This window comes from Hemiscyllium ocellatum, chromosome 9, assembly GCF_020745735.1.
Source record: "Hemiscyllium ocellatum isolate sHemOce1 chromosome 9, sHemOce1.pat.X.cur, whole genome shotgun sequence".
NCBI lineage: Eukaryota > Metazoa > Chordata > Chondrichthyes > Orectolobiformes > Hemiscylliidae > Hemiscyllium > Hemiscyllium ocellatum.
In genome coordinates this window covers 73,955,114-73,967,751 of record NC_083409.1, presented here as the reverse complement: position 1 = coordinate 73,967,751, position 12,638 = coordinate 73,955,114, and the positions used below count along the sequence as shown (strand labels likewise).

At 42.4% G+C, this 12,638-nt stretch overlaps 1 protein-coding gene across 1 annotated transcript in view; it reads right to left on the bottom strand.

Moving 5' to 3' along the window:
• armh1 (armadillo like helical domain containing 1) overlaps positions 1-12,638 on the bottom strand; it is a 40,688-nt gene that overhangs the window by 10,737 nt on the left and 17,313 nt on the right. The window contains exons 4-6 of the mRNA XM_060829585.1: positions 10,387-10,583; positions 9,224-9,308; positions 6,369-6,488 (exon numbers count right to left, since the gene is read on the bottom strand). Of these exons, the coding sequence (XP_060685568.1) occupies positions 6,369-6,488; positions 9,224-9,308; positions 10,387-10,583 (402 nt within the window). The remainder of the gene's footprint in view (positions 1-6,368; positions 6,489-9,223; positions 9,309-10,386; positions 10,584-12,638) is intronic.

Here is a 12,638-nt window from a genome sequence, read left to right as displayed (position 1 = left end):
TACATTCCCACCTATTTGTGTCATTTGCAAAACTGGTTAGAGTAGTTTTTATCCTGCATCCAAGTCATTAATACAGACTGAAATGGTTGGGGCCCGAGGGCCAGACCTTATAGTATCCCACTATTTACAGCTTGCCAACCAGAAAAAAGGTCCAATTATCCTGAAGCTTGGCTTCCAGTTGGTTAGCCGATCTTCCATCCAAGCTAATATATTACCCATAACCCCATGCGAACTTACCTTGTGAGTTAACCTTTTGTGCAGCACCATATTGAATGTCCTGTGGAAGTCCAGATATACTGCATCTACAGACCCTCATTATCCACTTTGCTTGTTACATCTTTGATTTGCAAGAGTTCTTCAATCAAACACAATTTACCTTTCATAAAACCATACTAACTCTGGATTTGACTTTCCAACTGTTCCAACACTTAATGGATTCCAACAATTTCCCAACAACACATATTAAACTAACTGTCCATAGCTTCCTCCTTCTTGGATCCTTCCCTTTTAGATTAATAGGAGTTTATTAGCATTTCACCATTCCACTGGAACCTTTCAATAATTCAGGAAATTTTGGAATATTATAACCAAGTTATTTCTGCTGCCACTTCCTTAGACCGAAGGACATAGGCCTTCAAAGCCTGGGGACTTGAATGTCTTTATTCCCAGAAGTTTGTTCAGCACTTCTCTCCTAAAATGGTAATTCGTTTAAGTTTCTCCTTTTCTATAATTTCTGCATTACCTGTTTCTATGGAATGATTTCAGCATCTTCTGTGGTAAATGCAACAAAATCTCGATTCCTTCTTTGCCATTTCTGTTCCTACTATTAACTCCCCAGGGTTAAACGTTCCTCTAAGGGTTAACCATTTAGGTGCTATCATCTTCTTTATATACTTACTAAAGCTTTTGTTCGTGGTTTTTTATGTTTTGCTAGCCTTCTTTCATAATTAAACTTTGTTCTTTCTAAAGCATTTTAAGTAGCTTTGTTAGTCTTAAAAGATTCTGAAACCTCCAGTCTACCACTCATCTTTGCAATATGATACAGTTCAGTTTTTGCCTCTGTCATAGTCATAGATGTTACTTCTCAACTCCTTGCTTCGCCATGAATGTCTTTTTCTCCACTTACAATCTTTCTTCCTCTCTAGAAAATATTTTAGTTGGGAGAAATTGAATATCTCCTTATATGTCTACCACTGTTCATCAACTATCCTATTTTTAAGTCTTTCTGCGTAGTCCACTAGGGCAAAAATATGTCCTCATGCCTATATGATTATCTTTGTTTAACACCAGAACACTAATATGGCATTCAAGTTCCTCATCCTCAAAATGAATTCGAAATCCTAGCATGTTATAATCACTCTTCCATAGAGAATCATTTATTCTGAGACCACTAATTAATCACAACGCATTATCTGAGCTGACATGGCACCTACTGTTAAAGCTCACTTGAGAATGTAACTTTAAAAAAAGTTCTGGGATTTGCATATGAAAGAACTGAAACCAATAGGGTCATTCTAAAAGATGAAAGACTTAACAAACAACCAGGTCTTTTTCAATATATAATTTCAGTTGCATCACACTGTAAACTTTTGCTATAAATTCTGTCTTAAACTCTACAACCACCTGATGAAGGAGCAGCGCTCTGAAAGCTAGTGCTTCCAAATCAGCCTTTTGGACTGTAACCTGGTGTTGTGCGAGTTTTAACTTTGTCCATCCCAGTCCAACACCCGCACCTCCAAATCATGACTAATTAATCCCATCTCATTACACAATATTAAAACTAAAATAGCCTGCCAAGTTTGTTTCTTGGATCAATATGTCAGGAAACCATCTCAAAAACACTATTAGCTCTCCCTCAAGGCTACCTTTGTTAATTTGATTGATCTAGTCAAATAAGCAAATATTTACATCATGCAGGATTACTATAATTTTTTCTGGTTTATACAGTTTTGTTCTGTGGACTACTGTTAAGGTATTTGAAGATTATTCCCAACTAAGTTATTTTGCAACCCAGATGAAATATTCTGACCACAAGTAGGGAAAGCAACCTTCAGGACTGGTTAGACAGAAATGTCTTTTGCCCTAACTATGCTACCTCTGATTAAGACTACATTTTTCCTTTCTCCCTCACCGCTGTATTATTGTCAGTTTGCTCATCCTCTCTACAGATCCCATGGGGAACAAAAATCTTGAAACTGTTGGACAATGACAATGACTGAGGTTCCTACAGTGCTACATTTTGGATCCCTCTACCTGCCTCACTTGTAGTTGCACTATCCTGTCCCTGACCAAACAGAACAATACAGGCCCTTCAGCCCTCAAATGTTATGCCAGCCTTGTATTCTGCGCTAAGATCAGACTAACCTAGATAGCCTTAATCGTACTAGCTTCTATGTGCCAATCCAAGAATCGTTTAAATGCCCCTAATATATCTTACACTATTACCACTACTGGCAGAACATTCCACGCACCCACCACTTTGAGTAAAAAACCTACTTCTAACATCTCCCCTAAACCTTCCTCCAATCACCTTAAAATTATGTCCCCTTGTGATAAACACGTCCACCATGGGGAAAAAGTCTCTAGCTATCCACTCTGTCTATGCCTCTCAACATCAAGTCATCTCTCAGCCTTCCTCGCTCCAATAAGAAAAGCCCTAACTCCGTCAAACATTCTTCATAAGAAATGCCCTCCAGGCCAGGCAGCATCCTGGTAAATCTCCTTTGCAACTTCTCTAAAACTTCCACATCTTTCCTATAATGAGGTGACCAGAACTGAACACAATATTCCAAGTGTGGTTTAACCAGGACTCTACAGAGCTGCAGCAGAACCACATGGCTCCTAAACCCAATCCCCCTGCTAATGAAAGTCAACACACCATACAAACGTATGTCTTCTTAACAACCCTATCAACTGGGAGGCAACTTTGAGGAATCTATGGACGTGGACTCCAAGTTCCCTATGTTCCTTCACACTGCCAAGAGTCCTGCCTTTAACCCTGCATTTTGCATTCAAATTCGACCTTCCAAAGTGAATGACTTCACACTTTTCCAGGCTGAGGTCCTCCCCATGCCACTTATCAGCCAAGCTCTGCATCCTGTCAATGCCTTGTTGCAACCTACAACAGTCCTCCACACTATCCACAACTCCACCAACTTTCATGACATCTGCAAACTTACTATCCCACCCTTCCACTTGTTCATCCAAGTCATTTATAAAAGTCACAAAGAGCAGAGGTCCCAGAAACACCACTGCAGAACACCACTGGTCACCAGTTCCAGGCTAAATACATTCCATCTACTATGGGCCAACCAACTCTGCATCCAGACAGACAGGTTTCCCTGTATCCCATGCATCTTTCTTTTCTGGATGAGCCTACTATGGGGAACCTTATCAAATGCCTTGTATAGCAAATCCACTGCTCGACCTTCATCAATGTGTTTTGTCACATCCTCAAAAAAATTCAATAAGGTTTGTGAGGCATGACTTGCCCGTCACAAAGCCATGCTGACCATCACTAATCAAATTATGGTTTTCCAAGAAATCATAAATCCTGTCTCTCAGAATCCTCTCCAATATTTTACACACCACAGACGCAAGACTGACTGGTCTGTTAATCCCAGGATTATCCCTATTTCCTTTCTTGAACAAGGGAATAACATTTGCCACCCTCCAACCATCTGGCACTATTCCAGTGGACCGTGAGGATGCAAAGATCATCACCAAAGGTGCAGCAATCTCTTCCCTTGCTTCCTGTAGTACCCTAGGGTATATCCCATCTGGCACAGGGGTATTATCTATCCTTTCAAAATTTTCAGCACCTCCTCCTTTCTAACATCAATATGTTCTAGCATATCAGTCTGTTTCACGCTCTCCTCAAAACCATCAAGGTCCCTCTAGCAGTGAATACTGAAGCAAAGTACGCATTAAGGACCTCCCCTACTTCCTCAGACTCCAGGCGCAATTTCCTTCCACTGTCCTTGATTTGCCCTACTCTTACTCTGACCATCTTCTTGTTCCTCACAAATGAGGAAAACGCCTTCAGTTGTTTTCTTAATCCTACCCACTAAAGCTTTTTCATGCCCCCTTTTAGCTTTCCTAAGTCCATTTTTCAGGTTTTTCTAGACTACCTTTTAACCCTCTAAATCCCTGTCCGATCCTCACCTCCTCAACCTTAAGTAAGCTTCCTTCTTCCTCTTGACTAGATGTTCCACATCCCTTGTCATCCAAGATTCTTTCAACCTATCATCTGTTCCTTCCCTTAGTGAGGCAAATCTGTCCAGCACTATCAGCAGATGCTTCCCGAACAACCTCCACATTTTTGTTGTGCATTTCCCTTAGAACATCTGCTCCCAATCTAGACACCTCAGTTCCTGCCTAACAGCATTGTAATTCCTCCTTCCCCAATTAAATACTTTCCCATACCATTTGCTCCTATCCCTCTCCATGAGTATAGTTAAGGTCTTGGAGTTGTGATCACTATCACCAAAATGCTCTCCCACCAAGAGATCTGACACCTGGCAAAGTTCATTGCCAAGCACCAAATCTAAAATGGCCTCCCATTTAGTCATCCTATCTATATATTGCATCAGGAACCCTTCCTGGAAACACCTAACAAAAACTGCTCCATCCAAGCTATTTAAATAAGTAGGTTCCTACCAATATTAGGGAAGTTAAAATCACCAATGACAACAACCCTGTTATGCCCATGTATTTCCAAAATCAGACTCCCAATCTGGTCCTCCATGTCTCTGTTGCTATTGGGGGGCCCTGTAGAAAACTCCTTTCCTGTTTCTGACTTCCACCCGTACTAACTCTGTAGACAAACCCTCCTTGATGCTCCTTTTCTGCAACTGTGATACTCTCCCTGATTAGCAATGCCACTCCCCTGCCTCTTTAACGTCTCCCCCTCCCCCCCCTTATTCCTTTTGATACATCTAAACCCTCGAACATCCAACAACTATATTTGCCCCTGTGATATCCAAGTCTTCGTAATGGCCACATCATTGTTCCAAGTACTGATCCATGCCTTGAGTTTTTCACCCTTATTCCTGATACTTCATTTATTAAAATGGACACACTTCAACCCATTACACTGACTGCACCTTTGCCCTATCAAGCTTCAATCCCTCCTCTCAGACTCTCTGCAAGCTATATCTGTCTGTTTACTACCTATTCCATCATCTCATCCATAGCTCAGGTTCTACACCCCTGCCAATCCCAAAGAGCTCTAGCAAACCTCGCCCGAGGATATTGGTGTTCTTTGAGTTCAGGTGCAACCTGTCCTTCTCATACAGGTCCCACCTTCCCCAGAAGTATTCCAATGATCCACATATCTGAAACCTTCCCCTCCTACACCAGCCCGGCAGCCACATGTTCATCTGCACTCGCTCTCTATTCCAAACCTCACTAGCATGTGGGACCAGTAGCAATTCTGAGATTACTACTCTGCTCGTCCTGCTTTCTAGTTTCCAACCTAACTCCCTATATTCTCTTTTCAGATCCTCCTCCCTTTCCCCACCGATGTCATTTGTACTGATGTACTTCTGGCTGCTCTCCCTCCTACTTAAAAATCCTATAGATGCGATCAGAAACATTCCTGACCCTGATACCTGGGAGTCTCCCTCACAACCACAGGGTCTCCAGTCTGTTCCTCTCACAATTGAATTTCCTATCACTATTGCACTCCTATTCTCCCTCTTCTCTTCTGAGCCACGTTCAGTGCCAGAAACCTGGCCGCTGTGGCTTTCCATTGGTAGGTCATTCCACCGACTAAATTGAAGATGGCTAAACTAAGGGATGGGTCTGCCTTTTGAAACATAGCATCCAGATAACTCTCCACGTCCCTAAGTGCCAGTATCCAAAGTTCGGACTCCAGCTCAAACTGAGCAGAAATTCCTCAAGCAATAGATGCTTGCTATAGATGTGGTCACTATAAACTACAATGGAGCACAACCAGCTCTCACATTGTTTAGCTACATCACGTGCTTGGCCCGGTGTGTCCAGTTTACTTAATTAAATTTATTTATTTTTTATTTAATAATGATTTTAAGTTTTCAATCTATAAATATTTCTCCCATTTAGCCCTTAATCTGAAAGCAAGTCACAGTAGGTAGAAGAGAGAAATACTCACTTATCTGTGACATCAATTGGTTTATCTCTTGGGCCTTGGTCTGCTCCAGCCTCCATTGATATGAGGGAATAGGTTGGAAAACAAGAAAGCAGTTCCTCCTTTTCCCACTTCACCAAATTCCCACCTTTACAAAACTCCCAAGTTCCACTCTTTGCAACTTGCACTCTTGTCACATTTTTAAGATGACTCAGTATTTTAAAGTTATACCTTGGGGTCAATGCAATTTCTTTCTTACCATCAAGAATTTTTGGTCGATCCTTTATGTCATCTCTTGATGGATTAAGACGTGCAACTAATCCTTCTAGCAGAGCCTTTCGTACATTATAATTCAGGAGTATCTTGATAAATTCGATTCCTACAGGACAGTAATCATTACATGTAACACAAGATTACCTCAATGTTTCACAAAAAAACTCTTATTCTCTATGATATTGTGATAAAATTAGTTTTTTGACCGTTGAATTTTTGATTGAATCATTAGGAATGACAAAACATTAAAAAGGAGACCATTCAGCCTGTGTAGCTCTTTGATACAGCTATTCAATAGTCCCACTTTTTAATATCAAATGAACATGGTAAACTTGTGATGGGGATTAATGTCAAGTAGTTAAACAATAAACAGAGGAAGGATGTTAAGTGATTATAAAGAGAAGTGAGTTTGATGATTTGCAGTGCCCTTAACGAGTTTTGCATGCAAATTATTCGATTGGAAACAAGGGTGATTTACTGATGGTGGTTAACAGAAGGAAAAAAACATGTTGTTTGGCTATTGGTGGGGGGTGGGAAGGGGAGGTGGGAGAACATCTTCAATTGTGTCAGAGCCTTCTGGATGTAAGAAAAAGAGAACACAAAAGAGGGAGGAGTCTTGTGGTGTAGTGGTAGTGTCCTGATCTCCGACCCAGAAAGCCTCGGTTCAAGTCCCACCTCGTCCAGAGGTGTGTCATAACATGTCTGAAAAGGTCATCTTTTTACAAAAAGAAACCTATGAAGAGAGGGAGTCCCTTGTGGCACAGTGCTGGTGTCCCTACCTTTGTGCCAAAAAGCCCAGGTTCAAGTCCAACCTGCTCTGAAAGGTGTCAAGACATCTCAGAGAAGGTAGATTAGAAAATATCTCGATCTCCCTTAGTCTATTACCTCTTCGTTTTTGGCCTGAGGGTTCTTATGATGCAGTGATACTATCCCTACTTCTGGCCTAGGAGGTCTGGGTTCAAATCCAACTGCTCCAGTAAGTGTGTAGTAACATCTCTGAATAGGCTGGTTCAGAGACAAGAAATGTTTGTGGCACTTTGGTAATATCTTTATCTTGAATCAGGAGGCCCAGGTTCAAGTCCCACCGGTTCTGCAAGTAGGTAATAGCAACATCTCTGAACAAGTTAATTAGAAAATATCTCACTCAACAGAAGGTGTGCTCTTGTGACGGAGTGGTAGTATCCCTACTTCTAGGTCAGAATGTACAAGTTCTACCTTTCTCTTGTGTGTGCCATAATACATCTGAACAGGCCAATTTAAATGTCATTTTCTTCATAAGGAGGAGAAAAGTGGTCTTGTGTTGCATTGCTAGTATCCCCCCCCCTCTGGGCTAGAAGTTGTAGGTTCCACTTCCACCTACCCTGGAGGTGTGTCACAATATGTAGAAAACAGATTGATTAAAATAGCTACATGTTTAATTCTGTTTGGAAGAAAGGTCGCCGAACTTGAAACATTAACTCTGCTTTCTCTCCAGATGTTGCCAGACCTGCTGAATTACTCCAGTAATTTTGGTTTTTGAGTCAAATTGAGTTTTGCTGAAGGGGAACATCTGTGTCTTGGTCCCTCCTTCGCCATACAGCTTGGATCTTTTAAGACCACTGCCCATAGCCTGTGCTTTATTACTTTCCAAATATTTATCCAATCACATTTTCTGTATTCTTTATTTTTGGGGATAATACGAACGATTGAGAAATATTTCCCATGACAGCGGATTATCAAAGAAAAAAACATAAACTCAGAATGTGCAAATGTTACTGCAAACTTCACAAAATTGAGAGAAATCAAAATAATGAATTATTTTTTAGAATCCTTACAATGTGGAAGTAGGCCATCAAGTCCACACCAACCCTCCAAAGGGAATCCCACCCAGAAAAACTTCCCCACCTTATCCATTGGGGAATCGAAGCATAGACTGGGGGACTGAATCACAGAACACCCATGTTCTACCCACAAAAAAAACTTAAGCTTCAAGTTGCCTGCCACTTTAACACACCACCCTGTTCCCTGGCCAACATCTCTGTCTCAGGTCAGTTCAGCACAAGCTGGAAGAACATCTTATTTTCCACTTTGGGACCCTGTGGCCTTCCGAACTCAATATAGCGTTCAATAATATTAGAATAAGTCTGGGTGTGATGCTGTCTGAAAGATCGGTGTAGACTCAATGGGCCAAAAGGCGTGCTTCCACACTGTAGGGATTCTAAAAAATATTTAATCAATTTGTGAAGTTTGCAGTAACATTTGCATTTACAGCTTTATCTTTGAGGAATATTTTCCATGACAGTGGATTATCAATTATTCAATAACTCTCCCATATCCTAGCCCCAAACTCCACACACCAAGCCTTGTTATCACATAGTCTGCCATTACACACTACTTATTGTTAGCCATAAAAGTCTCAATTAACAGCTACTCACCCTCCTAGCCAGCTTGTTATCCACTCCTTTGTCTAATTAACAGTTCCTCTCTCTCTTTGGGCTCTATCCCCAGCTATGGTTTACTCCTTACCCACTGCTCCCACTTTAGCTTCTGCATATAAACCGACATTTTCCTACCATCAGTTCTGAGGAAGACTCACCAGACCAGACAAGTTAACTCTTCACAGATACTGCCAGACTTGCTGAGCTTTTCCAGCAACCTCTGTTTTTGTATCTTTCAACATAGACCTGAGTTTTGGCCTGATAAAGAATATGTTCGGTCTTGGTTTCTGCAAAACTGCTTTTAAAATATTTAAGCAGCACAGGCTCTAGATAAAGCCTTACTCCTAAGAATTACAGAACAGAAAACAAGGAATCTAACTGGAGCTGCAACCCCATATTAGCCCAGCACAGACAGTAATTTTACCTTCATATTGCACTTCATAGTGAACAGTTTTCAAGATGTTCAAAAGTGGTTCCACAATGCAAGGGTGTACGATCTTCACAATTGGCTAAACAAGAACAAAAAAAAGTACTAGATGACATTTAAAAGCATATTTTATAAATTAAACATTTTTTTATAAAGGAAACACTTCTTGGTTTCTCAGTACTACTAGACTAGATTAGATTACTTACAGTGTGGAAACAGACCCTTCGGCCCAACAAGTCCACACCGACCCGCCAATGTGCAACCCACCCATACCCCTACATTTACCCCTTATCTAACACTACGGGCAATTTAGCATGGCCAATTCACCTGACCCGCACATCTTTGGACTGTGGGAGGAAACCGGAGCACCCGGAGGAAACCCACGCAACTTCTTGGTACAAAGATACTGTCTGCAAATTTCTGCCAATACAGTTCCATAATTGGACCGGAGGCTGCATGAAGTGAATTCCTCTGTAGATCTCATTTCGCCTTTACTTTTACAGGCTTAATTAATTGACTTGGCAATGCAACATTACTCAGCATTGTCAGAAGTGCTGTCAATTACTTGAAGCATTAAACCAAAGTCTCATCCACACTCCAATGCGGTTGCAAGATATAATTCAGAGTTAAAAGGGAACTCTCTCAATTTTCAGACCAATACTTATTCCTCAATAAACATTAGATTTAATTGGCTTAAAAGATTAACCATGGTTTCTTTCTCCCCTAGAGTAGTCTAGAGTACTGTGGCCCTAAACTAGCTGCTGTTGAATCCTGTTCTGTACCTCATATCATAACCATACAGGAGACTTAACAGAGGATGCCTGGTTCATCCTCTGGCCAAAAAGAGATGCATGAGACTAAAATAGATATGAAGAACAACATTAAAGGATCAAATTATCATTAAAATTGAAAAATGTGGTGCTGGAAAAACACAACAGGCCAGGCAGCATCCGAGGAGCAGGAGAATCGACGTTTTGGGCGTAAGCCCTTCTCCTGCTCCTCGGATGCTGCCTGGCCTGCTGTGTTTTTCCAGCATCACATTTTTCAACTCTGGTCTCCAGCATCTGCAGTCCTCACTTTCTCCTATTATCATTAAAATGAAAGGAACACAATAAACAAATGTGATGAAATGCAGACTTGCATCTACTGTAGTTTCTCACCTGCAAAGTCATCAGTGTTTGAAGAGCCAGTTTTTGTACCTTTGGGGAGGTGCATGGTAATAATGCAATCAATCCTTTGTACACTTGTAATTGATACTTTGGGTTGCCTTGTGCTAGTAATTCCAGTAAGATCTGAGCCTGTTCTTGGGTCTTTTCCAATTTTGCATTTGCCAAACACTCTGCAACATTTCTCACACCTTAAAAAATACAAAAATATTTAAAACAATAAGACCACAGCTATATTCATAGTTAATTAGGTTATTGCAGAATAAAGGGTGAAAGTTCATTTCCCCCTCCAACTCTATTTTGATTTAGTTCCTGCCCTCCCCTTCACTGTTTTGACCACACAGCATTGCCCTTTGATGTGAAGGGCACTGCTTGTCACTGGCCACTCGGGTGTTTTCCTATCTTCTTGGTGGTGGAAATTGAATAAAGATTTGTACACATTGTCTCACACCTGCACACACACACCATGGGTGCTGGGGAATAAATAAGCACTACCGCAGTTAGGCGGTAGTGTGGGGGGTTAATAAAAAAAACAGAAGATTTGGGGGAAAAAAAAGAAAAAAAATACAGGGCGAAAGTGAGGACTGCAGATGCTGGAGATCAGAGTCAAGATTAGAGTGGTGCTGGAAAAGCACAGCAGGTCAGGCAGCATCAGAGGAGCAGGAAAATCGACGTTTCGGGCAAATGCCCATCATCAGGATTTAACTGCATTTGTACTGGTGAGGCCAGAGGAAGTGCAGATACAGAAGCATTCCCAGCATCAACAATGGCAACATAAACTGCTAGCTCTGAAGACAATCTCGCATAAGGCTTTGAGTTATAACAGCACCTAGAGGACGTAATGAAGACATTTACGGTTTGGACCTACTTGAAGAATGAAGAATCTGAAATCACTCCACAGAGGTTGATATCCCTTCATCAAATCACCCTTTATTTACACATGAATAGTTCTTGAGTCAAGATTAGAGTGGTGCTGGAAAAGCACAGCAGGTCAGGCAGCATCCAAGAAGCAAGAAAAATCGATGTTTCAGGCAGGAGCCCTTAATCAGGAATGAGGCTGGAAGCCTCTGGGGTGGAGACATAAATGGGAGGAGGGTGGGTCTTGAGGAGAAGGTAGCTAAGAGTGCAATAGGTGGATGGAGGTGGGTTTGAAGGTGATAGGTCAGAGAGGAGGGTGCAGCGGATAGGTGGGAAGGAAGATTGGCAGGTAGGACAGGTCATGAGAATGGTGCTGAGCTGGCAGGTTGGAACTGGGGTAAGGTGGGGGGAGGGGAAATGAGGAAACCAATGAAGTCTACATTCATGCCCTGGGTTTGAAGTTGTTCTGAGGCAGAAGATGAGGTGTTCTTCCTCCAGGCATCAGGAGTGACGGTGGAGGTGGCCCAGGACTTGCATGTCCTAGGCAGAATGGGAGGGGGAGTTGAAATGTTCAGCCACAGGGTGATGGGGTTGATTGGTGTGGATGTCCCGGAGATGTTCCCCAAAGCGCTCTGCGAGAAGACATCCAGTCTCCCCAATGTAAAGGGGACCATAACGAGAGCAACATATACAATAAATGACATTTGTGGAAGTGCAGGTGAAACTTTGATGGATGTGAATGGGTCTTTTGGAGCCTTGGATGGAGGTGATGGGGAGGTGTGAGTGCAGGTTTTGCAATTCCTGCAGTGGCAGGGGAAGGTGCCAGGAGGGGAGGGTGGGTTGTTGGGGGGGTATGGATCTGACCAGCTAGTCATGCAGGGAATGGTCTTTGCACAAAGCAGAAAGGAGTGGGGAGGGGAATGTATCCCTGATAGTGGGGCCCATTTATAGGTGGCAGATGAGGCGGTTTTTGTGGAGGTTGGTGGGATGGAAGGTGAGGACCAAGGGGGTTCTGTCCTTGTTGAGGTTGGAGGATTGGAGTTTGTGTCGGAGGTGTGGGACATGGATGAGATGCGTTGGAGGGCATCTTCAACCACGTCTTTAAAGGAAGAGGTGATTTGGTGTGCATCTCATCCACGTCCCGTACCTCCGGCCTCAAACCCCACCCCTTTAACTGCAACAAGGACAGAACCCCCTCCCTGGTCCTCACCTTCCAACCCACCAACCTTCGCATAAACCGCATCATCTGCCGACATTTCTGCCACCTACAAACGGACCCCACCACCAGGAATATACTTCCCTCCCCAGCCCTCTCCGCTTTGCATAAAAGACTGTTCCCTCCGTGACCATCTGCTCAGATCCACGCCCCCCCCCAACAACCCACCTTC